Below are 26208 nucleotides of genomic sequence, written 5' to 3'. Positions count from 1 at the left end.
AATGATATGTTAGACTCGCATCAGCCGCCAAACATCGTATGCTCAAGTTGGTCAGAATTAGTTTTATCCATCAATATTCCCCCGCACGAATGTTATGGCCGAATGAAGAATCTCTCACTTGGCTGTAAACAGATTCAGATAGAAAACGTTGAGTAAATACAAGTAACATATAGCGTTCTAACATTCTGATATTAGATTAGTTCAATTTTCTTATATAACATGGTACAAAAGCTGTCTATCGAATACTGGATTACTCTCCAAAAAGAATCGCAAAATGACAAAGTCGCAAAATTATCAAGGTGATATGCATTTTTGTCCCTTTGGGAGACGTACACGTCATAACGTAATAATGAAATCTTTGAGAAAACAATTGGTTGTCAGTAATTATTACACTACTGAATTGAGATTATTTGTAACAGGTAAAGAAAAAAAAAAGGAAAAGGTTAATTTTGGGTTGCTAATACTCGTAGAATGAAAAATGGAAAGGTAAAGAAATGGGGAAATATTTCAAATGGAAAAGCTAAAGTCTGATAAAAAGAATATTATGTGTGTATCTTTTCACATTGACTGTACCAAACTAGTTAAATAAAAGATAAAACCGTCGTCATTATATTATTCAACTCGTTTAATAAAGACACTTTAGTTATATGAAATTATTCGCTAACAATTGTTGTCTCCAGTTCCCAGGTTCCCGGGTATTCATGTTACCGCGTTTTCTTTTTTAAAATTCACAATTTCCCCCGTGTTTTCAATGCACTATTTAAAAGATTGTTAACTGATAATGCTTCACTCGAGGTTGAATATTTGACAGCATAACAGGTATTTTGATTATGTGTTTATTCACCTCCCCCCCCCCACCCCCACACCCCCACCCCCACCCCACCCCTCCACACACACACGTCCCTTACAGGCATGTCCAGTTTTTTTATATACACTGCTGGCTTGAAGCAGTATTCGAACATAAATGGCAGACCTTTATTTTACATTTGACAAGCCTGTGCTTAAAACATAGTATTCATTCAGTTCTAGAGATTCCTCAAGCCAGACACTGTATTTCCTTTAAGTTTATATAGAACAATAAGGTTCACAAGTACGTCTTTTAAATGCATATACATATATTTTATGGGTTTTAGGCATTATGCTGCAAAAAATAAAATGAAATGAGACTTTATGACGCGTGCGTTTTGTAAAGTAAAAAGACTTGAGTTGTCGATGCGGCTTTACAAATTACCTCCAAACATTCTACTTTTAAGACAAGGTTGTTTCGATTTAGTAAGTAATTTACGTATTTTGCTTATTTAAAAGAATTCACAGGTTGCCTTGCAACAACACCTGAAACAACAAATGAGGAACTTTACTCAAATTTTAAAGCGCGCTTGACCGTGCTCATAGCTATACCAGTATCCACAGCATCTGCTGAAAGATCTTTCAGCACTATGCGACGTGTCAAGACTAAGTCTTACTTAGCAGCAACCGTGAGTACGGAACGTCTCTCCGGCTAAGGGCTACTTAATACTCACCGGGAGAAAGAACTAATAGCCGAGGCAGTGGTGCATGAATTTGCACGTAAGTTTTTTTAGATTATTGAATTGTTTTGTCTGAAGCACAAGCTGTGATGTTATAATCGACACAAAGCACAGTCGTTTGAATAACAGTAAAATGAGTTTTAAGAACATCAAGAGCTTCAACCCATACCAGGGCTTTGTCCTGGACCCGCAGGGAGCCTATGCGGCCCCTAAATCGTAACATAACATAACATAACATATACTTTATTTGGCATAAAATGACAAATGCACATTTATAGCCAATACAATTACAACAATCATGTAATGTAAGAACATATGAGTCACAGCTTACTGGGTGATAATGTTCTACAGATAAAGTATTTAAGTAAAATAATGTAATTGATGAGCTTAAAAGATGTTATAAATCATTGTTGATTTGTTCTTTAAATGCAAAATACAAAAATTTAGACAAATTATTCAATAGCTGAGTATTTGATGCAGACATTAAATTTTCAAACTTATGTACTGTTGGCCAACGACAGTAATATAGTTTCAGATATTTGCGACGTAGATTGTAATACTCCAACAACCCAACAAAAAATGGAATTCGTTTTCTACTACATTTAAATTGCATTTTGTACAAAGTCTGTTTTCTCATATCGTCCGGTTTCTATTGCTTAATTATGTGACGAAAATCTAAATTTTGTAAGTGAAATCTGAAATTTGTTAAATTAAATGTTAACCTTTTTAAGACATTCTTCTTTTTCAAAAGAATGTTTATATATGCTGTATGATGATAGTCTACTAGAATTATTAACGCTGCCGTACCACTCTTGCTTATAATTGTTGAGTATTCTACTTTTTATTTGCTGGACATTTGCTGTTAAATGTTCTTGATTAATCCACAGATTTGTCACTTATTTCATTTAAATTATGTTTTATTTGAAATGCCCAAATGCCCAGTTATTTCCACCATAAGAAAGACCATTTTCTGCACCAAGTTTTAAAACGTTATACATGCGTTTCAGCAAGCAGTCATTACTTAAAGAGAGTATTTTCAACCAGTATTTTATCATGATTAATTTTCGTTGTATTCGCACAGGATGTCTCCCCGTTTAACCATAAAGTCCATCAAGATTTGTTGTCTTTTTTATACATAGGGTTTTACTAAGAAATTTACGATGTATCATTTCTGTATTTTTCCCTTCATGATAACCAATTTCAACACCGTAGTTTAAAACTGAACCAAAAATGCTTTCAATAAGTTTAAATTTGTCAGTTATGGATAATTCTAACTGGTTAAATACGGTAAATAAAATGTGTAATAGGGAGTGTTGACCAGAACAAAAAACAATATGCATTCCCATTCCTAAAAAATGCCCTTTAAAATCCAAAAATTTGAGAGAGCTAAAGTCCATGTCTTACTATTACATGACCACGTGACATTTGTTTTAATCCCTCGGGGCCAGCAGTGTGCATACAGACAATGTTGGTCTAGCTACGCCTCTTTCCATTATGCTTTAGCCATATCAGAACAAATCATTTTGTAGTGTAATTATTGGTTTGAAAATACAATCAAATTTGAAGGCATACACAATACCAAAATACTTGCTGACACTTACATACACAACATCAGAATCTTCCAGTTTCTGCATTTTCAGGAACACACAACTCGATGAGACAGCCTGTCAAATGAATTTGATAAAGTTAGACTTATTAAGTAAAATTTAGTTCGTTCGGTGAATTGAATTTCTGATCCATTATCATTAAATGGAGAATCGTAGAAAGCGCTGAACACTAATAATATAAATTTTAATAACAATTCTCCCAACAACGGACCGGCATGATTGTATAAAAATGCTTACTTCCATTACATTTTCAGAGAAATGGGAGTATCAAAATGTTTTATATCCTTTCCACACCTGTAACGCGATAAAACATTTTAGCTTTTTTAGCGTCTAATGGCCCTTTCACACTTCCGTAGAATCAACATTTATTACACGAAATTCATTTTGAAAATACTTCTGAAATATCTAGGTCTGCAGCTCTCAAATACGATAATATCTTAAACCCGAGGCTTATACTGACACTTTAAGATAACATCAAAAAGGACCTTTTGAGCGATTTGACGAAGTTCCAAAAATCTCTATGTACCCTTGCTCCGTTACGGACCCATGTGGGATTTGTGTTTATTTCGAGTTTATATTTTCGTAGATGCGCGTGACCTCTGACTATCGACCAATCCAAAGGGTACTTTCATTTTCTTTACTTCCGGAAATAGCTGACGGCCGAGTGACGTCATTTTCTGTGTTGTCAAAAACATGCATATGCCTGGCGATATTGCATAAAAAATTGTGCCCGGTGTCCTAAGAATATATCCAAGTATACGCCATTGTAAGACAAAAGGAGTCAAAATAGTGCATATAGGCACAAATCCCGGTGATAGCGGAATTTGAAAGCTGGTTATCACAGTCCCCTAACATGACACTGCAGGTGAAAAGCCCAGATAGCAGTCAATTTAGGTAGTTAACAAATTTCGAGGATTATCCAACAATCGATGTAAAATACACAGGTTTCAACTAAGAAAGTGTTTCTGTTTGCTTTATTTATTCCATTATTTGTAACGTACGGTATTCAAGGAATATTATTCTGTCACTGGATATAGATGCAGATGCAAATATCCGGTTCTCGGGTAAATGTTTTGGCGGTAACTTGGCAAAGTCTCATTACCATCGAAAACATTTATTCTCGAACCGGATGTTCTCATTCGGATCTAAAACCAATGACAGATTATTGTAATCTACATGTTGTGAGGATCGATTGCCTTGCGTTTTCATAATTTGGCTTCCTGATACTCGTAGTAAAAAAAAAGAGTTGCTTAGGTCGCTAGCTACTGTAAAATAATCAAAGATTATTTTATTTGTTTAACTTGTCAAGTAAGGTCAGAAGTACATTAGCGAACATATAACGAGTATAATCTGTCAAGTTGATATGTGATGCATTTGTGTTACTAGTACAAGATGTAATCATTTACCATTGTTACTACAAGATGGAAGTAGAGAACTGTTATTGGCAAGGTTGGCTTCTGACTAAGTTTGGTGACCATTTACATCAACACCAAGCGGCTTACGAGAAGAAGTATTTTAAAGCTATTATAAAGTTAATGTTATCTTAATGCAGTCAAGTCTGGAACCATTTAATTCAGTTAAGTGGAACAATTCGAACAAAACAAAACTGCCGAAAGATGATGCAAACCAAGTTTGGTGAGAAAAAAAAACAAGGAAGAATATCTAACAGGGAAAGCCACGTTCAAAAAACGCAGCCTCCCCAACACCTCTTGCACACCATACACAAAAATGAACACAAAAGGACAAAACAAACAAACACAGGAACACAGTGGGGCACCGCTTTGGAACGGTTAGTGACAAAACCACCACTGGGGAGTTTAAACAGGTTTATGGTGCACCTAACCTCAAGCAAACGGTAAGGTGTCCTCGACTTATTTCTCTTTTTTTTATCAAGTAAAACAGGTTGTTCGTTTAGGAATGATTTAAGTTTGGCTCATAACTTGGGTCTTGAACTTTAGTTTTGTATGTTTCATTGAAGGCACGGGGATTATTTCTTCGTCTGAGACGGGAATAAACAAAACGTAGATTTCGTTTCTACGCCCCATTCTAAATTTACCATAGTTATAAGGTTATACATTGAATACTGAAATAACCTGTTTTTGCGTGGAATAGTGCTCGGTTAAAATAATATTCATTTTTGATATTTCAACAACAACTATATACTAATGCGGGAAAACAGTCAAACAGTTTGCTTAAAACATCAGTGCAATTGTCCACTAAATCCATGAATATTATTATAACATACACGTAGCATCAAATGGCTTCCATCGTATAATTCCAAATAGGAATCACTGAATCAGAATCAGACATGCTTTGAAATTCAGTCACACAGCCATTTGTGAAAGGCCGAATTGTTCTGATTGCCACACAAGAAGTAAGAGTTCTTCTTTGCAGGTTTATTCTTTGTGTTGAAATGCATTTTAAACTCTAGAGAAAATATGAACATATCCAAGTGCATTTGAATCATGATATTCCGAATTCAAAGGAATCGAGCATTCTGTTTCGGGATAATCAAAATTCGACTAAATGTTATATTTTGTGCACATGTTTTCTGGACGGGAAATGGTCTTCGAGATAGCCGGAGTTAGATATATCCAGTTTCAACTGTATATGAAAAATATCAATCAAAGCCTAAATTGATAATCAAATAATTGATCGTCCTCGTAGGATACTCCCTTCCATTAAGAGATTTTCGTCCTAATATTCAGTCTCGCTTTTTTCCAACAATTCATTCTTATATAATTATTACTTTTACAGTTTTGACGAAATTAATCAATTTTTAACGGAAAGCGAAATACTTCAATACCAGGGTGACACCCATAAGTGTCTTTAATGTATATGCTCTGTAACCATGGTATTCCTAACTCTAACCTTTTGTCAGTTATTACAAATGTATACATATTATTTATACTTTGTTTCGGATAAGGCAGTTTTGGTCAGTCACTGTTGTACTTGAATAGGAAAAGGAAACAACAACGCTGGATTGGTTGATATTGGGCATTTATTGAATGCCGAGTGAATTTAAATAAACATACTAACTAACACTAATAAAATACACCTGGACTTTTCCCGTTTACCATATCTGGGTGGCATGAAACCGCCACCCGCCATAATGTAGACATGCATTTGATGAATATTTAACAAAGTACGAGACCAAATATGAGATGTCAAGAAAATAAGTTGATACAATCTTGTAAGAATTATGCACTTGGTAAATATTAAACATAAACATGACAAAATATACTATTATGAAAGGAAAAAAATCTTGAAAAACTTGTGAGTATGATGAGAAATATACTATGTAAATGACGAGTGGGTTTTAACTTTAACTACTTTGTGATTTTAAGAATATGATGAATATTTAACAGAAGAGTTGTCTAAAATTTGGCACAACATTATAACATAAAACAAATATGTGGAAACATGAAAATAGAAAATTGTTGATAGCGCCGCCTTATCCGAAAAAAAGGTACAGCTAACTGTTTAGTGGAGGTTGGAAAGGGTGGAGGTGGTTTTTAAGCTTCGACAACGAAAACGTGATAACGTGAATGCTTAAAAGTAAAGAATGGCTGCCGACTGTTCTGATTGGATTATAAGAAGCACGTGACTGGAAAATGATTGGTTTATGTTAATTATGTATAAATAGAGAATAGCTTGGGAAGGATTAACAGCCGTCCCGAGTGAAAAGTCGGTTCTTTCGGTTCCTACACACTCCGTAAAAAAATTTATGTGGGCATAAAATTTCATTTATGCTTTGTTTCGGATAAGGCAGTTTTGGTCAGTCACTGTTGTACTTGTATAGGAAAAGGGAACAATAACGCTGGATTGAGTGAATTTAACAAAACTTACTAACTAACACTAATAAAATACACCGGAACTGTTTCCGTTTACTACATCTGGGTGGCATGAAACCGCCATCACACCGCCACCAAGAGGAAACAGGACTGACCGCAAAATTTCATACACAAAATGCGAGCGGACATGCAGTTATTTGCGTATTTTTTGGCCGTGCGCACACTATTCCGTCTTAAACGTTTCCGAAACTTTTCACGACTGTTTGAAAACCCTGTACTGTCCAAACTTTCAACAGGCTGATTTTCGATATAATTAACCAAATAACGCAGGTCTGGTCTTTTGATTATCTGATATTGTCAACATTCAAAATCGGTAAGCGCCTCCGTTCAAAAATAGCCATGGCCTTTGTTAGTTATATAATAAAAAACGGTTCAAAAAGGAAATAATATGCAAACATAATTTGATCTACGGTACCGTTTTTATTTTTGAAATAGGTTACTAAAAATCTAGTAATTGTGGATGGTAATGCTGCAGCTGTCCCAATTTAAGCTACGCCAATGATTTTTAATCTAACTCGGTCGTGACCGATGGATATAGTCACATGAATATACCTCCAGCATGATAGCCATATTGGTTTACATACAGGTAACATATTCATTTCGTTTATTTTTTAGATTACAATTACGATATGTATTTTTCTGAATAATATGAGAATAATTATAATTGATTTCATTTAGATTAAACGACATGCCAATTAAACTGCAAGCTAAGATGTTTTCATACAAGCTTGAAAATGTGCCTGTACGTACGAGGGGCGGTGAGTTTTTTTTATTATCCTGTCTGTCCACGTGCAGCTACATGTACATATACATAAGCGAAAACTAAATTTATCACTTTTAATTCGATCAGTTTATTTTCAATGAGTAGTGTGTATACACGGAGTTTTGAACATTCAAACAAGGTAGATGTTAGAGCTACCAAAGCCTCTAAGCTGGAAGAACAGAGATCTGTTATAAAATCCCTGCTTTTCCGTATTTTTCATAGGTTGCAGATTTTTTTTTCTAAAACCTGAATATCCCTTTCTACCTTTTATAACAGGGACAGCCCAGGCAAGCGTGAGTAACAAGCCAAGGCCAGAAAGGTCAGCTGGGGCAGTGACTCCTACAGTGGTGGCGAATGTTGAGGTTTTGTCAGCAAAGACCAGAGTGACATTGCAGGAGCGAGCTCATCAATTTAGGATCGGTAATCTGATTTTACACACAAAATTGGGTATGATCAAGGTAAGTGCTGAATGGGGCCGAAACAGCTGACAGAAGATTGAAGACAATCAGTATGACCATAGCAAAAGAACATTCGGGACGTTTTAAACGGGTTTGAACTGTTTTGTCACTGGGGATGAAATATTGGTGGTGTTGGCTCATTATGCAGAACCTGAAACTAAATATTAGTCAAAACAGTGGGAAAGAACTAGTTTCCCATCTCCCTAGAAGTTTAAATACGCTCTTTTGTATATTCATGAAGGGAATCATACAAGCTCTGCATGACGAAAATGAGAAATATCAAGTATTCATTTACAAATTGACAGTGACAAGGCCAAGACAGTGTGTTTAATGTCTAAATAGGTTATTAAATTTAATGTAGTAGTATGAACGGCACTTGATGTATTAAGGTGAGTTTGTTTCTACAGTGTAAGAAAGTGGTTAAACTATACTAAAAAGGGAATAAATGTATAAGTTTGCAGATGAAGTTGTGAAAGCCTTCCATCTTGTAGAATAACTGTTTTATACTAATATCATCAGAAAGATTTGCACGAAGTACATGTGGGTGGAAAAAGTAGGTCACTAAGTTCTGGCGGGTCTTTAAGGTGTCTCTTTCTGATGTCAAGGTTATGCTTGTTGATATTGTTTATACCAGTATAATGTAAATAATGGTTTTGTATTTTAGGCACTTTTTATAATATCAGTAGTAAAGTGGAATGGCCTACTATCAGCCTGTTTATACAGACCACACTTGCGAGAGCCAAATGGGTTTTTATTGGGAGGTGTTACTGTTAAAATTGGAAACAAAACATGTGGTCTTTAGAGCCAGGCGGTCTCTGCTCAGAGATGGTCATTTACACAGATTTTACTGTATTTTTTTTATTATCTTGTTATTAACTGTGCTTTAGATCTGTTGGACTGGACTCGTTCAGTTGCAAGATCAGCAGTCTGTTAATTTAAGGCTATGTTTACAAATCAGTATCATTTCGGATAACGATAACAATACTTGTTAGCGAGATCGTCATTTATAGATAATCTATTTATCTTCCTTTACTATGTTACACTTTACAGGGACGTAGACACTCGTGTGCGTCAAACCACAAATGTTGTTGATAGAAATAAACAGAAATCGGGCCAAAAATATAGGATAAGGAAAATGTGTTAGTGGTTTAAAAGATAAGAGTTGTCCGTAAAACAGCCAATCCTCGACTATTCGAAATATCGTCCCAGAAGCAGGAAAATGTTACCCTATATTTATAGAGTTTCAATCCAGTATCTGCATATGTTAAGTTTCAATTTAATATCTGCATTTGTTCTGCAGATAGTGACCTGCAAGCTAAACTTTAACCACAATAAAGGGTGCATAATTTGCCAAATATACATGGCTGAGTTATGGGATTGACCCTATGAGGTTGGTTATTGATCTTGAAAAATGAAAACTAAGTTTCAAATATATATCCCTTTAAGTAATGGCTGTATGTACTTGCACACAAAACTTTAACCAGGACTTTCTAAGTCCAAAAGGGGATATAATTTGGCCAAAATGAAGGCCAAAGTTATGAGCCTTGGTGCTATCAGCTAGTTTTATAATCCCTAAGACACATGTGAAGTTTCAATTCAATATCTGCATTAGTTTTGGAGATAGTAACTTGCATGTAAAACTTCAACCAGGATTTTATAATTCAAAAAGGGGGATTATTTGCCCAAAAGGGAACATAATTTGCTATTTATGGAGTTATGGAACTTGACCCAGGGAGGTTGGTAATTTACATAGAAAAAGAAAAAAAAATAAGTTTCAAAGCTTTATGCCTTTAAAAGCTGTGTGTACTTGCATGCATTACTTTAACCAAGGTGTGACGCCGACGCCGACGCCAGGGTGAGTAGAAGAGCTAAAACAGAGGTGAAAAGCTAGGTTATTGGGAAACATGTTTGCTGTTAAACAGTAACATTGAACTGCTTAAGAGTTGGAAGAAAGGGGACATCAGATAAAAGACAGTAGTCCGGAAGATAAAGAGCATTTGTACCAGCCAGTGGTCACAGAGATTAACCTGTAAGACACTGTATGATGATAACGTGATATTCCTTTTATGGGGGATGAGATAATCTTCAATGGGAATTACAACAATATGATTTGTAATTCCGTACACAAGAGAGAGTCTAACCTGTGTCATTTCTTTACTGTATAGGTTGAATGTCAGTTATTAAAATTCTTCTTTGTTTCATATAAAGATGACAAATTCAGGTCGTCTTTACGTATCTTTATAGAACATCACTTTTCCTGCACATATTTTTAAAGAAAGTGCTATCATAAATTAACGAAAAACAAGAATAGAAAGGAGTGGGTTGAGTAGTTCCTGGTGAAATGCTAGTCAAATGTGGTCTGCAACCCTAAAATGGCGAATATTTGCTCTTGTCCGCAAAATAAACCCTTACTACTGGTTTAGATTGCAAAACTTGCCATATGGGATGTATAAACATGAAAACCATCCAATTTTTATGCGGAATGTATTCTAGCAGTGAGCAGTTTTTTTTTGTAGATTTAGATGCTTTTTCAATTTAAAAAAGTGGATGGGTAATTATGTCAACATGAAAAAAGGTTTGTTGGTGATATCAATGCTTATATAATACTGATATCCTCTTGTATTCTTAGTGCTTAACCTGTAAGAACTGAAAGCTCTGTAATATTAAGCGGAATATTATATGTTTTATAAAGTTCCCCAATTTTTCATTTACTTTGAAATACTTAAACAGTTCATGAAGAACATCCTTGTCAAATAAAAACGAGTGCGGTGACCAGTGCTTTTTCTGCCCTCAAAATTATAAATAGAAAGGGGTGGGGGGGGGGCGGGGGTCCCAGTTAGGTGTCTGCGCAAAATGTTTTTCGATTTTATATTTATAGTTTGTGGTAATATACTTACCTGTATTAAGTTTCATTAACAAGTGTTACTGTTTCCAGTTTTGACTTACTTTTATAGATATTCACATTTAAAGTGGGTGGGGTAATCTGACATGTGACCAGCCAGGAACACAATTTCTGTTATTTTTTAAAAAATGGTTCAAACTTTTTACCTGAAACTTTCATGATAAAATAACTATGCAATGGACATTCACACAACATGTTGCATTTTAAATTATACTGAATACTTTTTTCAACACTGAGCCACAAAGTGGTCTAATCAAATTTACTGATTTTCAATGGACGAACTTTACCAAAAAGCTAAAACATTTTTTATTAGTTGAGATATTAAGGTGTTATTTTCAGCAGATATTGTAAACTAAATAAACATAAAAATGACAGTATATCAGTATACTCTGTTTAATATTGGAAGAGTGGTACACTCTCAAACTGGGTAAAAGTGGGTGGGGTAAATAAATATTCGAAGCAACACTACAAAAATTGTGCAGTTGTTACGAAATGGCCTCAGATTGTCTATTACTATCTTAATTGTGCCCCCCATGAGTGGTGGGGGCATATAGATTTGCTCTTGTCCGTGCGTCCGTCCGTCAATCCGTCCGTGCGTCCTTCCGAAGTTCGTGACGCGCCTAGCTCAAAAAGTATTTGATATAAATTGATGAAACCTTGCAGGAGTCTTTATCATTATATGAACTTGCGCACCTTCTATTTTTCGTCTGGCTCCGCCCCCTTATTTTAGAGTTACTGCCCCTGAAATAGTAAAAAATGCATATTTTCACCTTGTGACACGCCTAGCTCAAAATGTTTTTGATATAGATTCATGAAACCTTGCATTAGTCTTAATCATGATATGAACTTGTGCATCTTCTATTTTTAATCTGGGTCCGCGCCCTATTTCTAAAGTTATGGCCCCTGAAATAGTCAAAAATGCACATTTTCACCTTGTAACACGCCTAGCTCAAAAAGTATTTGATATAAATTGATGAGTGTTTATCATGATATGAACTTGCGCACCTAATATTTTTTATCTGGGTCTGCCCCCTATTTCCAGAGTTATGGCCCCTGAAATAGTAACAAAATTCACATTTTTACCTAATTATGTGCCTTACTCAGAAGTATTCTCGGTGCCTTACTCAGAAGTATTTAAATGTAAATTCATGGAACCTTGCTTGAGTCTTTATCATAATGTGACCTTTGCACACATGGCATTCATTTTGAGAATTTTAGCATTTATTACAGAGTTATGGCCCTTGAAATAGCCAAAATAGTGGATTTTTTGTTTGTGATGCTCATAGCTCAAAAAGTATATGGTATAGAATAATGAATCCTTTTCATTTTTTTAGGCTATACCCCATTAAGACTGCAAACATTTGAATTATTTCCCCTTATTTGTGACAAATGTACCAGTCGGTGGGGGTGGGGTGGGGGGTGGGGGTGCACCCTGCCTACAGACACATTCTAGCTTTATTAAATACAGACATGGTTGATAAATTTTAACAAAAAAAATTCTCTTTAATTAGACTTTATACATGTGTGCCATGGAAAAATCAATGCAGAAAATTTAATGTTAATTTGAACAATAGCTTTCCTCAAAATATACTGCCTCAGGCAAAACCTTTTGTTAAATACTTTGAACTTTCAGGGTTAATTTGGTTTGTCTACATGTCGTGTTCAAGGTCCATGCTTTTTCCATGACACACATGTATAAAGTGGGAAATTTTTTGTTAAAATTTATCAATCAATGCTGTATTTAATAAAATTAAGACAGTAATAGACAATCTGAGGCCATTTCTTAACAACTGCACAATTTTTGTAGTGTTGCTTCGAATATTTATTTACCCCACCCACTTTTTCCCAGTTTGAGAGTGTACCACTCTTCCAATATTAATCAGAGTGTACTGATATACTGTCATTTTAATGTTTATTTAGTTTACAATATCTGCTGAAAATAACACCTTAATATCTCAACTAATGAAAAATGTTTTAGCTTTTTGGTAAAGTTCGTCCATTGAAAATCAGTAAATTTGATTAGACAACTTTGTGGCTCTGTGATGAAAAAAGTATTCAGTACAATTTAAAATGCAACATGTTGTGTGAATGTCCACTGCATAGTTATTTTATCATAAAAGTTTCAGGCAAAAAGTTTGAACCATTTTTTAAAAAATAACAGAAATTGTGTTCCTGACTGGTCACATGTCAGATTACCCCACCCACTTTAAATGTGAATATCTATAAAAGTAAGTCAAAACTGGTAACAGTAACACTTGTTAATGAAACTTAATACATGTAGGTATATTACCACAAACTATAAATAAAATCAAAAAACATTTTGCGCAGACACATAACTGGGACCCCCACCCCGACCCCCTTTCAGAATTGTTTGGTCTCAAAAAAATTTATGACGATAAGTTAGAGATAAGTCTGTTGCTGGATTTAACAACACACCTACACAATTACATGATATATGGTCATATCGTCATTTGTCAAAGCAAGAGCCTAGATGCCCCTCCGAGCAATATTTCATCACGAGCGGGCATTTGGGTAGAACCATCGGCTTTCCATAAGCCCGCTGGTTGCCTGCTTGTCATGACAGAATTGTACCCCAAGCGCGGTTTTGATCCCTCAGTGCTGAGGGGCAATGATTCAAAGTAATCGACCTCAACCGCTCGGCCACGGACTTCCTAAAATGTCAAAATATAGTCAAGGTATTTTGAATTTAGACTTCACCTCACTTTGGTTTCTTAAAAATTATGCATATGAATAATATTGCCTTGTATCTGAAGAGAATTTAATGTAAACTCTTGTTTCTAAAAAGTTTGATAAGATGAAATTATTCAAAATCGCGTGATATGAAAGTCATCCTAATGTCACGTTTCTATTTACTAATAGAAGTAGTATTCAAATTTCTAGTCTTTTCCTTTTGCCGAAACACACATATTGTCTTAGGGCAGATTCAAACATATATCTCGACATATTCAAACGTTCACAAGCAAACTTACTAAGGTATAATGCAGTAATGACTACATAATAATATAACGTCAAATTACATCAAGAAAAATCAATAAACTTATTTATTTTTATGTTTGATAACTCTACATCAATATCCGGTGAATTGATGGATCCGATAATAAAACACATGTAATGTGCAAAAGTGATATAAACCTTGTGCTGAGCCCTAATTCAATTTATCATTTTCCACAGATCAATAACCACAGGCTTTATCATTCTTTCTTCTATGCATTCATTTGTACTACAGTATACACGGATAACTGTTTCACCATTTTCAGGAATGGTTACTATTGAAAACGAGTATTACCTAAGGACAATCCTGCTTTTGTGCGAAGGTGGTGCGTATATTGCCAAACATATTATTGGCCGAGAGCTACCAAAATATGGAGGGGACTTAGATACATTGCTGAAACAGTTCAAAAATAAACTTAGGCATGAGTTTCATGAGAAAAAAATGGAAAAGTTGTTTCCAAACAACTGTTCTGACAAAACTGATTTCAATAAATGGGATATCCAAATGCTTATTGGCGTGACGCTTCTTCTGTTCCGTAAATCACTGAGTCACGACGAAAAACAAAAATTGAAAACTATCAAGTTTATTAGGCACGAAATTCTAGCACATAGCCTATCTGCCTCAATATGCTTAGAAAAGTATGAGGACGTGCGACAAGACTTAAGAGATGCGATTAACACATTAGCTGGCGGATTTGACCAAACTGTTAAAAACAAATGTAAAGAATACATTAAAACTTATGCATTTGACCCTTTTGAGGTAAAGTCTGCAATTAAGAGATTACAGGATGCGAAAGACACCGACGACCTGTTCCAAGAAGTCACAAATATAATTATAAAATCAAAGGAAACGTTGTCAAATGAAATACATGGAGTTGAAAGTATTGTTAGGCAAGATGGAAGGACTAATGAAAAGTTAACAGATAAACTGAATCTTGTTGAGGTGAATGTCAGACAGGATGTTAAAACAACGACAGAAAAATGGACAGAAGAAATGGAGAAAATAGAAGGGGCCGAATGTAACTCTTTTCAGGCTCTAACTGAAGTTAAATGTCAAATTAGAAGTGGGTTTACGTTTTATGATTTAAGCGGATTATTTTACTCTATTTATTTTATTGTGAAATAGAAATATTACGTTGCTTAAATGCCTATGATTTTGAATTAACGGACTAAGTACATACTTTGTATTATATAATTATATTTAGTGTATATGTTTATCCATGTCATTTCCGACGATTTTTATTTATTACAAGAACTGCAATCTAACTGAAATTTTTATTTCGTTTTAAAAATTTCCAAAATAAACGTGGTTGTCAAGTTTAAACTTGCAAGTCTGTGAAGTTAACTTCTTGAATGATAATTTCTGGCCCACCCAAAACCTTTAATGTAAAAGACTTTGTAAAATATTTTCATCAGTATTTGAACGAAAAACTGTTGTGTAATGATAAAGAATGAGTGGTACTTAATATTTGAGTCCAACTGTAATCAGCTTTAATTTTATGAAAGAACTGTTTTATTTGGTCGTATTTGTAATACGACTTTATGTGCCGGTGATACAAATGTAATTAAACTTGTTTTATTATGTTTTAGATTTACAAGAATGGTTAATGGAAAATATGACACAGCGTTCACACAATAGATCATCAACAGGTATAGTGGACGCAACTTGACCCCGATGGTTGACCTTTGCATTATAATACATAATGAGGCACAGCCTATTATGTAAAAGGAGTGTACGTAAAACACGAGCTGCACGAGAAAAAGGAAATAAAAATGTGTGTAAATATAAATTAGTGTATTGGAAAGTTTTAATTGATCAAACGTAAGTATATATACTTTGATACTGCACTGTATACAAACTAATTCCATATAAATATACACGGCTACCCTAAGCACCCTTGATTTCTATAATGAAATAACCAATATGAATAATCAGCGTAAGGTCAACCATCGCGGTCAAGTTGCGTCTACTATAAAGTCTTTAAATTAGTATGATATTTTCAAACTTTACTTTAGAAAACAGCGGATGGACTTGTCACTTGTTACTTTATTAAATTTGACAGATTTGCTTTAAAACATTGTATTTTGAGAGCAGTAACCTATCTAGAATATCATGAGTCCTGATAGGCCTACAATAAGGTATACATATCTCAAGATTTTTGTTTCTTTGTCGTTTTTATGAGGTTTTAAAGATGGTTAATCAGATTTTGGTCAAGAAATGGATTTGTTTGAAACTTAAGTAACTGATCATTTACACTTATTTGTGTTCACCAAGCCCTTAATACACATCAGATTTTCACTCGAAGTATTTTTAGATTTTGATTTTTCTGTCCTCATACGTATAAATTAATTACATTATAAATACATTTTGCCTAAAGAATGACATGAATATGAACACTGTTGTAATAAAGCTGTCAAAGATTTGCTTTGACAAGTACATATTTTGCCCAACCAAGAAAGACAGAAAATAAATTAATTCCGAAGCTACACTTTGTTTTATATCTTGCCTTTTCATTGATTCTCCACTAAACATGCAAATTAAAATTGTGAGAAAACCAGACAATGAAATTTTCACAAAGTAACTTTGAAGAACTTTATTTTGAGGCTTAATGCATATATGACACTGAACAAGTACTAGATTTTCTTAGCTCTATCAGAAAAAGTCAGTATTTAGGTTGGAATTAAGTCACCTAGAATTCAAATTTCGCTTAATATAGATACGTTACTTAATTTTTGCTTAACTTCAGGCGCATATTTAATGTCATGGGTATATATATTTCCTATTTAGCATTTGGTTTACACACTTACAACTATTCTGTATTAAGGTAGTTCAAAATCGATGGAAAAATATACATTTTATAAAAAATATTTCTGGTTTTCATAAGCGTACCAAATAATTTTTTTTTTTCATTTTCGTATTGGTCAAAGCTGTATCCTTTGTTTATAATATACACAAATTAAGCTGTAATATCCAGTGATTAGACCGATTTGCCATGCCTATATGCCGACATAGTTCAGCCTGAACAAACATATATATATATATATCTTCAGATCTCTATCTGTAAACAAAGGTCATAAAATAGTAACGTATCTATTCGAACAATAATGTTAATATCGAAAAATATGAAACATTAAGAACATGAACAACAACACAAATTAACTGGCTAACAATGTAAGACTACTCAATGTGAGTCTTAAGAAATTGTTTTAGAATCAGAAACCGACATATACTGCCATATATAATGTTATCAGTGTTGGTAACGTATCTATTCATATTGTCTATTTTTTCTTCAACGCAAATTTATCTTCAATTAGTTCTCTTGTACCGTCTGCAATGACAAAGGATCGTTTCGATAGGTCTTGGAGGGACTATATTGCAGATTACTTTATTGAAGGGAACCCATAAATCATCGGAGGGGTTTGGCCACTTATATGTTACGCCCTTTTTGATGACCACATCAGCCATGGAGTTAACGAAAATGTCAGAGTCTTTAACATCAAGATTTATTACTTGTCCTATGAACCATTTCTTGTTGTACACTGCGGCTATATAAGTGCCAATCTCCGGTGGTTCGAACCCCATATCTATCGCCGTTCCCGCATCAACTACTTCTATAGTCTCCATTGGCTCATGCACTTCTGAAATGACAACATAAACACTATTAATTATCAAAGATACTTGATATATTATTTTATAAATGTAATAAGTTAAAGAAAAAACACCTGTTCAGTTACTTTCTACACAAAATAATTATCCTGGTAGACATCTTTATTTTTTTTATTGTGTTAATACCTTGAATCAAGAGACTACCGTCAGCTATTAAGTTAATGCGATAATATGTGTACTCGTTTTAGGGAATATTTCATGTTAATATATTTGATTACTGAAAAGCATGGTTATCCGATAATAAAATAATTATGCTACACTTAAAGAACAAATCTATTTACTCTTAAAAGAATTTGGTTAAATTATTGTACCTAATGGTTCGGCAGTGGCGGCTTGTTGGTTGGTTGTAAGCTGATATTTACTCCAACTTTCACACAAAGACCCAGTCAGACACTGAAAACAGTAACATGAAACATCTCTGGTGTACAACGATGACCTGTCAGCAGGAACAACTGCGTGTAATCTCATGGTACCGGGGATAGGATCTGTATTTCTCTCTCTGATCAAAGCATCTGCTGCATCATACTCTTCTTGTGTATAAAAAACATACTTGATTTTCTTTTCGTGCAGCGAAACCCATTCATAAAACTCGGATGCATCTTGAATGGAGACCTTTCCCTGTTTCACAGTGTCTGATGCCTGTCGCTTAGCTGACCCGCCAGTTCCGTCGCAGGGACCTTTGCCGTGCCCACTTTCAAAGTAGTTCCATACTGCCTTTACGCCGAACATGTCTTCATGTCTACAAAGTATATCAAAAATGTATCGGTTACGGTATTGTGAAGTTGGCGAGTCTGTCCAATAGTGCATCTTTGTTACTTTTGGGAAATCTGTCTTGACCAGTGGAACTAACTTTTGTATGATAGCCACCACAGCTCGGGAATTATGATGATTAACATCTGATATAAACACATAGTTTTGTGTTCAAGTTCACCGCTCGGCGATTTCTGATGTGCTACAACTGGGTGCTAAGTCACGTTGGTAGAATTCCAGTATGCGCTTTGAATTTCTTCTGTGCTCTGACAGGCAAAGTTTTCAGCAAAGTCCATTTGTATCACGGCCTCGTTCATTGGAAGATTAGCCTTTAGTTCTGCGATAGATCTGTACTGGTGACGCACACGCTTAACATGCTGTAAAAACAAATCATACTGTTTTGTCATAGTTGCTATGAAGTCCGTCAGCTTCTGTGTTGTTTTCACAATGCGCATACGATTCTTTCCGTCTTTGCATACTACCCTCTGCCATGACTCAAAATCAACATCCTCTGCTGTTATATTGGAGAGGAGAGTTGTCATATGTTCCATATCCACTGTTTTGCTGGCGACTTCTGGATTAGGGCTGATACTAACATTGACAGATCGCAGACATTTTAGTTTTAATGCCATGTTTTGGTGACTTGTACAGAGGCAGGTGTTTCTCGAAATCAAGCTTGTCAGTTTTACATGTTGCGGCCGTAGTTTGCAAAACTGAGAAAGCGAACACTTCATTCCTTGTGATTCAGCACAAAATTTTTCATGTAGGTTTGACAAGTAATCATTTAAGATTCGTGTTTGTTTCTTTTGTCCATCGCTTTTGGAAACATCTTGTTTGCCTGGCATGCATCTACTCACGTCATCTCTTTCGTAAAAATCCTTGACCTCCTCCTTAAGACGTTCTTGTTCTTTGTTTTTTCTAAATCGTTTTGTAAACTCCACCTTTTTCTCAGTATCGTTCAGTCTACCAACTCTTACACCAGTCTTCTTTTTAAGAAGAGATAAACATCTATACTTTTTCACAATTCTGCCACTGAATACCTTCTTTATAATTCTGCGTTTTGATTGTTGTGGGTTTTTCTCTACTACTTCTTGTATTTCTGAGCATACTGCATTCCCCATAACGAGTTTTCTAACAATTGATTTCGGTAAAGACCTCGGTGTCAAACCTGCCTCTCTGATGTCATGGTGTGCTTTACTCTTGGGTGTTAAACTTTCTGCAGGAATAGTATCATTCTCGTCAGTTTTGTTAGTTTGCTCATTTTTCATTCTTTGGCAACGTTTCTTATATTTCCATGTCATTTTCTGCCATTTATCGCATTCACTCTTTAACCTATTTGCCTCAGATCTTGCTGCTGATAAAGCTGTTTTGCGCCTTTTCTTCATTGAGCTGCTGCTTCGCCTTCTAAAGTCAAACCGAACAAGCAGTTCTTCATTTGAAGTACCTGACCGTGTAACTAATGGTGATCCTATTGTTAATGCACTACTACTTGTAACAACATTATCATTTGAACTGCTTATATCTGATGACTGCATCGAGTTAGCTTCTTCTACATTTTGATTTCGGCAATTTCTTTTCATTTCTTTCATCTTGGATCTGTATTTTGCACAGTACATTTTAGCTGCTTCGTTTTTCTCCTTACGTTTTTGAGGTTTCATTACGCTGGCTGGTGTTCTGTATTGCCTCTGTCTCACTCGTTCTTTTTCTAGGAATGTACTGTTTAATTGTTTCTTCCTTTCTCTGTATTGCCGCTGTATTTCAGCTCTTGATTTTGCCATGTTTTCTGAAAAACAATAAGATTTAGATATAATTCATTCTGCTACTTATAGGTAAATAACAATATGACGTGAACAATGTTCATGTTTATCTGAATTAAAGCCACTTGCAATCCTCGTTTCTGATTTTAAGATGTAATTTATATTACATATTATCTTATTTTATATTTTTTTATAATCTATTCAAAAATGGAAAACAATATTCCATAGTATTCTTCAATAAATTACATCACTAAGTATAGAATAGATACGTTATCATGAACAATAGATACGTTACCCACAGTTGAATGTACACAGTTCTTTTATCTCACTACAGACCATGGTTATAAAGTACGAACATTAAATTATATGCATTACTTAAAGTAATAGGGTAAATAAATGATTTATTTTTTTAAGTTTGGTTCACAAAATATGAAGAAAAAGTACACTTACCGTATTATCCAGATTCACGTCGATTTATTATCAAGGTTTTGTATACAAAATGGCGTTCAAAACAACACGGTTCATCGCACTCACATTGTGACGTAAAATATTCGTATGACGTAATTAAGTCGCGTGAAATAGTCAATTAAGGGTTTACTTAATTGAAATCGGTAACGTATCTATCTGTAACGTATCTGTTTGTCAAAAAAGTGAATCTGAAGATCCTTTATTATTGTCGGATTTATTAAAAAATGTTAACTCACATAGAAAATACACGGACAATTACTGTGTTTAAATATTTTTAATGTGCTTGTAATGGTGAATGATTTTCAGTAAGAAATGGTGGTAACGTATCTATTTAGAATTAAATAATTAATTGTATCGTGTCCATTATGAGAAAATATTGTAGCTTTAGCAATTAAATGGTTGGCAAAACAGTTGGCGTATGGTAAAATATAATAACTTACGGTTTTGAAAACATAATATTAAATCACAAAAGGGTCATATATGTGGTTTTCTGGTCTCCCTGAAGTTTAGTAACGTATCTATCCAGTGTTTGAGGGACAAGAATTTAACATGCACATTTCATAAATAAGATGGTTGATCCTTAGAAAATGCCTTTTCACTCAATTTTTGACACAATATGGTAAGGAAATAAAGTTAATTTTCATCATACCTAAGGGTAATATGGCTTTATTCAAATGCACATGTATGCTTTCGACCGGGGGACAAGGGGCAATTGGCCATATCAAGAAGATTAAGAAGATGTACTTTTCACAAATATGTCATGCACATGATATTTAAATGTGATTTTACCCACTGTACGTTTGTTTTATGTTTATAAATGGTTCAACATATTTTGTTACAGTTGTGTTAGCTGAAACGCTCGTGGGACTGAATTTTCACTTAATTTTAATATTTAGTGGAGAATCAATGTTTTGTTTCATGTAGTTGAAATATTTTCATATTTGTCATATGCAAATGTAAAACTACAATTCTAACACGACCCTATTTGTTTTCATTTTAAACAAAGAAGGCAGAAAATTGTGTGTTAATTAACAAATAATCAAGGCCTTCGAGTATCTTATCGTCTGATTTACCACCGTTCAAGTTCAGATGCGAAAGAATTGAACTACGAGGGCGTTAGCCCGAGTGGTTAAATACTGAAGCATCTGAACGATGAACCGTGGTAAATTAGACGATAAATCACAAGAAGGCCTTGATTGTTTTTATTCTGATATGCTCATTGAAATATTTTAATAATTATTATGCCAGACATCATTTACCTGAGGAGTAATGTATCGAAGGTAATACGACAATTTGACGTCATAATTGACGTCATAATGCTCTTTTTCCGGTCCGCGCATCAACCGTTCTTTTTCGCAGAATATACAGAACTTATTTTCCTTCTTTGTTTAACTGAAAATCAAACCGAGACATGTTAGAATATTCAACAATTCACTGGCCTGACGTCACAGTTATTACGTCATAGCGGCGTGATGAAAAAGAAATCAATATGCAACAGACAAATAGTTTATGGATAACGTCAGTGACATACATAATAATCCTTGATATCGCGTTATAATTCAAATAATATATCTCAAACAGTGATTTGCTCGTGAATAAAATCATTTTTCCTTTTATAAATAATACCGAAGCCATTATAATGATGCCTTTCGCAAATGTTGATCTAGAAAGGATTTTTTTTTGTTAATTAAAGGCTGAAACTTAATATAATTAACTCGTTTTGTCCGTCAAAAGAATGGTTTTCTAGAGTTCTAGAGTTACATATAATTGTTTGTTTGTTTGTTGCTGTTTATTTATTTTATTTTTTTAAATAGATCTAAATCACAATTCTTACAATACGGGTTATATAGCAGTATAAACACAAGGTTAATATATCAATGTATGTCAAATGACTGTTAACAACACAAATTGCATAAATTGTACGAAGAAGAAAGTTCATTCATTAGAGATCATAAACATTGTTTTGCTTCTTACAGATTTGCAAGATATAACAAAGGACTTGCGCATGAAATCACTAGAAATTGATGAACATATTCTCACTTATGACAAAGACTCCTCGCAGCCATTTGCAAGTGGAGCAATCACCAAAGAGAATCATTCTAACGATTTAATGGTATTTTGATTTTTTTCTCAATGAACTCGTTCCTTATTTTTCTTTTACGCATTAGATATAAAATATATGCTCAGTTACACAATATGGAGCAACATGAATATATCTAACACAACCTTAAACACCCTTGTTATCCGGATAATACGAAGCGCTGTGATAATTCCAAAATGCTACAAAATTACAGATGAACGCTTCTGAAAATTTCAGGTTTTTCGGTAAGTTGCTTAGGCTTGATGAGAGATTTTAACCACCAGATGTTACAAAAAGAACGAATGGTGATTTTTTTCCATGGAACTCAAACTATTTTAATTTATTTTTGTGAATACAATACACAATATGTTAAATAGTTTACAAAATCCATGTAAGTTTAGTTTGAAAATTCATAAAAAATATTTAGAGTTGTTTTTATGCGTGTAATTCACTGTACATACAGCTCTACCATTTCACTATCTGACACAGTTTACAGTAAGTTGTTTACGTTTGCCGTTTTTGTGTAAAAACCATTTATATTGATCCTTATGTGAAAAAAATGGATAATAACCGAAAATGACCATGGATAATGCCCTACATGTGTTGTCTTTGAAAGTGGATAATAGCCGTCATTGACTTCTTTCATTTACATTCCATTACATATTGACCAGATTTGTGTATGTAGACATGTTTTTGTGAATGAGTTTGTAACAACATGATGATATGAATCTGTTACTGGTAACAGGCACAGCAACCTAATAAGTAGAGCATATGAAACCTATCACAGCTTAAGAGTTTGTACCTCACATGTTGTCGGAAAGAAATTTTAACACTCTCTATCAATGAAATTCAATGCAATTCTTACAATTACAGAGATAGTCAGAATGACTTTGGATATAGACCCAATAAAGAATGCTGAAAAAATATGGTCATATATCGGCGCTTGTTTCAGTGCTGGCGGGGGTACCTGGCAGTCGACCTATATAGTTCTCGGGCTCCTTTAGAAATTACTTTTGGAGTTTGGCTGGAGGTTATCTTCAACCTACCAAGATCTACAAGACGTATAACACGGCCTTCAAAAATGTCCAGGATTTTCAACACCACAAAACATACCACATATTTTGAACAGCAGTTAAAATACCATTATTATAGCCCAAGGAACAAAGCAAAAACAAAAATGATCTCAGTTACAATTCATAACACCAACTTAATGTACTGAACTTACAGAAGAAGAGGGAAGGGAATATTGAACACATAGTAAGTTATTGAACGTAGATATTCCTATACACTGGGATCAACTCTTTATATTTCAGGTTAGAAATGTAAGTGAGTCTTGTTTTGCAGATGTAATTTTGGTAGGGTAAACATTCTAAGGGGGGCAACTTTGTATGGAAAGGTTAACAAGTGCACTGAATTATTACGTACAGTATCAAACTATTATCAGTTAAGGGAATGTACTTCTTCTATGAATTCACAGCAGTATTCAACATAGTTCAGCAAAACTGACATGTTAAAGTGCTATGATTTTCACACTGTTAAAATGCTAACAGACCCCTAGCATACTTAATTTCTAAATATGGGTGTACCCCCTCCCCCTGTGGAATCTTAGCACATTTAGATTCAGGTGTTAAAGCAGCATGCCTCCAGATTTGGCTAATAAAGACATTTTTCCGTCGTCGTAACCAATAGCGCTATAGCTGAAGTAGTGAATAATGACTCCAAACTATAGATATTTATAATCGGGACAGTTTACCTGGAGTAAAAGCGTGACAAACGCTTTTCAATTTTCATCGTAAAAAGTAGTAAAAACAACAAATTCTCAAGTGTTTCCGTAAAATAAAGTTTGTCAGTAATTAAGTTTTAAAGCCTTCTTAAGAAATATAGCATTTATTTCAAGATATCTATACAAATTAGCTTTTTGCTGTCGAACGATCTGGAAGCATGCTGCTTTAAATTTACCTGATCTGGCTTGTTTAATTTTTTACCAAAATCTATCAAAAAAGATACAGGCGTGTAAGCTTTAGAACCTTTTGTCAGCGGAATTGAGTTTTAAAACTGAATTTTACTAAGATATAGACATTTACCTTTTTGATAAAATATTTAAGGAACATCTGGTACTGACCATGTGTAAAAAACATTACCTACAACCATTAGTTACCACATTTTATGAGTATACTTCTTCAATATACAACAATCGGTACCTTTAGAACAGCAAAATTTAAACTACAATACTATATTATCCTCATAGCATTTTCGACATTTCTACGAACACTTGGGTCAGTATCCATCGACTACTACATAAGCTTATATATTTGTCAATATGGGTTATTTGATTTAAAATAAAAACTTTTGAACATGTTCATTTCATTGTTTATATAATAACGGAATAATACAAAATAATATTCATTACCGAAAGTCCATTAAATGAGGCTGACAACGCTTTGAATCGCCAAACTCATTCTCAAAAGCAAAATGTACACATTGTTTGGGTCTTTCCATACTGAACAATATGTCCCATAAAATTATGCAAATTGTTTAGTGCAAATGATACAGCTTCTAAACTATAATGTTTTTAACAATCAGAATAAGTAATTAGAAAATATTGACAAAAACAATGTCCATACCAAGTTTGATATTTCCTCCTGTTTGTAGCATTTTGGAACTATCACAGCATTTCGTATTATCCGGATAACAAGGGTGTTAAACCATTATATATGCACATGTTTTTCTGGTAACGTAAATGTCCTATCATAACAGTATTTTCACTTTTGTACATGGTAAATGAAATTAAAGGTAACAGGTACCCATAATGTCAATTGAGTAGCATTGATAGTACATGTATATTGAAATCGTCTTGTTTATGTGTGGTATTGGTGTGTTCTAGAGTATTGTAGCATTCCCCTACCTGTTCATCTTCTATTGCTAAATAACGTGAGACAAAATAATTCCTAGATTATCCTATTGTAAACTCTAATTCCTCCAAAATACTAGGTAACAGATTTCTAAGATAATCATAAGCTAAAACTTACATAGAGACTTTCTTTTTATACCCTGTTTACAAAGGATTATAAAATGTAAACATATGAGTCTTTATTTGAGTTTTTATTTATTTTTTTATTTTTTATAGAAATCATTTTGCCATTTTTGTCCATATTGTATATAAATTTTAATGGTAATATCAATGTCACTAGCCTTACCTACCTTTTGTCTATTATATAAGAGTACAGTCTTCTCTAAACATGAATCAAGCATGTTCGTTTTCATTCATCAAATAAAATTTATTTAACTAAACAAAAGTTCTCTTCCTGCACAGAATTACTTCATATTATCTATGCTGGCCCATGTTATAATTGCTAGTTGGATG

The 26208-nt window shown here is 34.1% G+C and overlaps 1 protein-coding gene across 1 annotated transcript; it reads left to right on the top strand.

Moving 5' to 3' along the window:
• Window positions 1–7675: 7675 nt before the first annotated feature.
• Window positions 7676–15482, top strand: LOC128552089 (uncharacterized). The gene is made up of 3 exons (XM_053533096.1): window positions 7676–7745; window positions 8027–8170; window positions 14389–15482. Exons 1-3 carry the CDS (start codon window positions 7676–7678, stop codon window positions 15246–15248), a joined length of 1074 nt encoding a protein of 357 aa, XP_053389071.1. The 3' UTR covers window positions 15249–15482.
• The last annotated feature ends 10726 nt before the right edge of the window (window positions 15483–26208 follow it).

Source organism: Mercenaria mercenaria, unplaced genomic scaffold (genome assembly GCF_021730395.1).
Source record: "Mercenaria mercenaria strain notata unplaced genomic scaffold, MADL_Memer_1 contig_2024, whole genome shotgun sequence".
In the NCBI taxonomy this organism is placed as follows: domain Eukaryota; kingdom Metazoa; phylum Mollusca; class Bivalvia; order Venerida; family Veneridae; genus Mercenaria; species Mercenaria mercenaria.
This window is presented reverse-complemented; position numbering and strand designations above follow the sequence as displayed.

Coding starts and splice junctions, on each gene's coding strand:
- LOC128552089 (XM_053533096.1), top strand. CDS start 7,676: ATGCCAATTAAACTGCAAGCTAAGATGTTTTCATACAAGCTTGAAAAT. Junction 7,746..8,026: donor GCCTGTACGTACGAGGGGCG/GTGAGTTTTTTT, acceptor CTTTTATAACAG/GGACAGCCCAGGCAAGCGTG. Junction 8,171..14,388: donor AGCTCATCAATTTAGGATCG/GTAATCTGATTT, acceptor CACCATTTTCAG/GAATGGTTACTATTGAAAAC.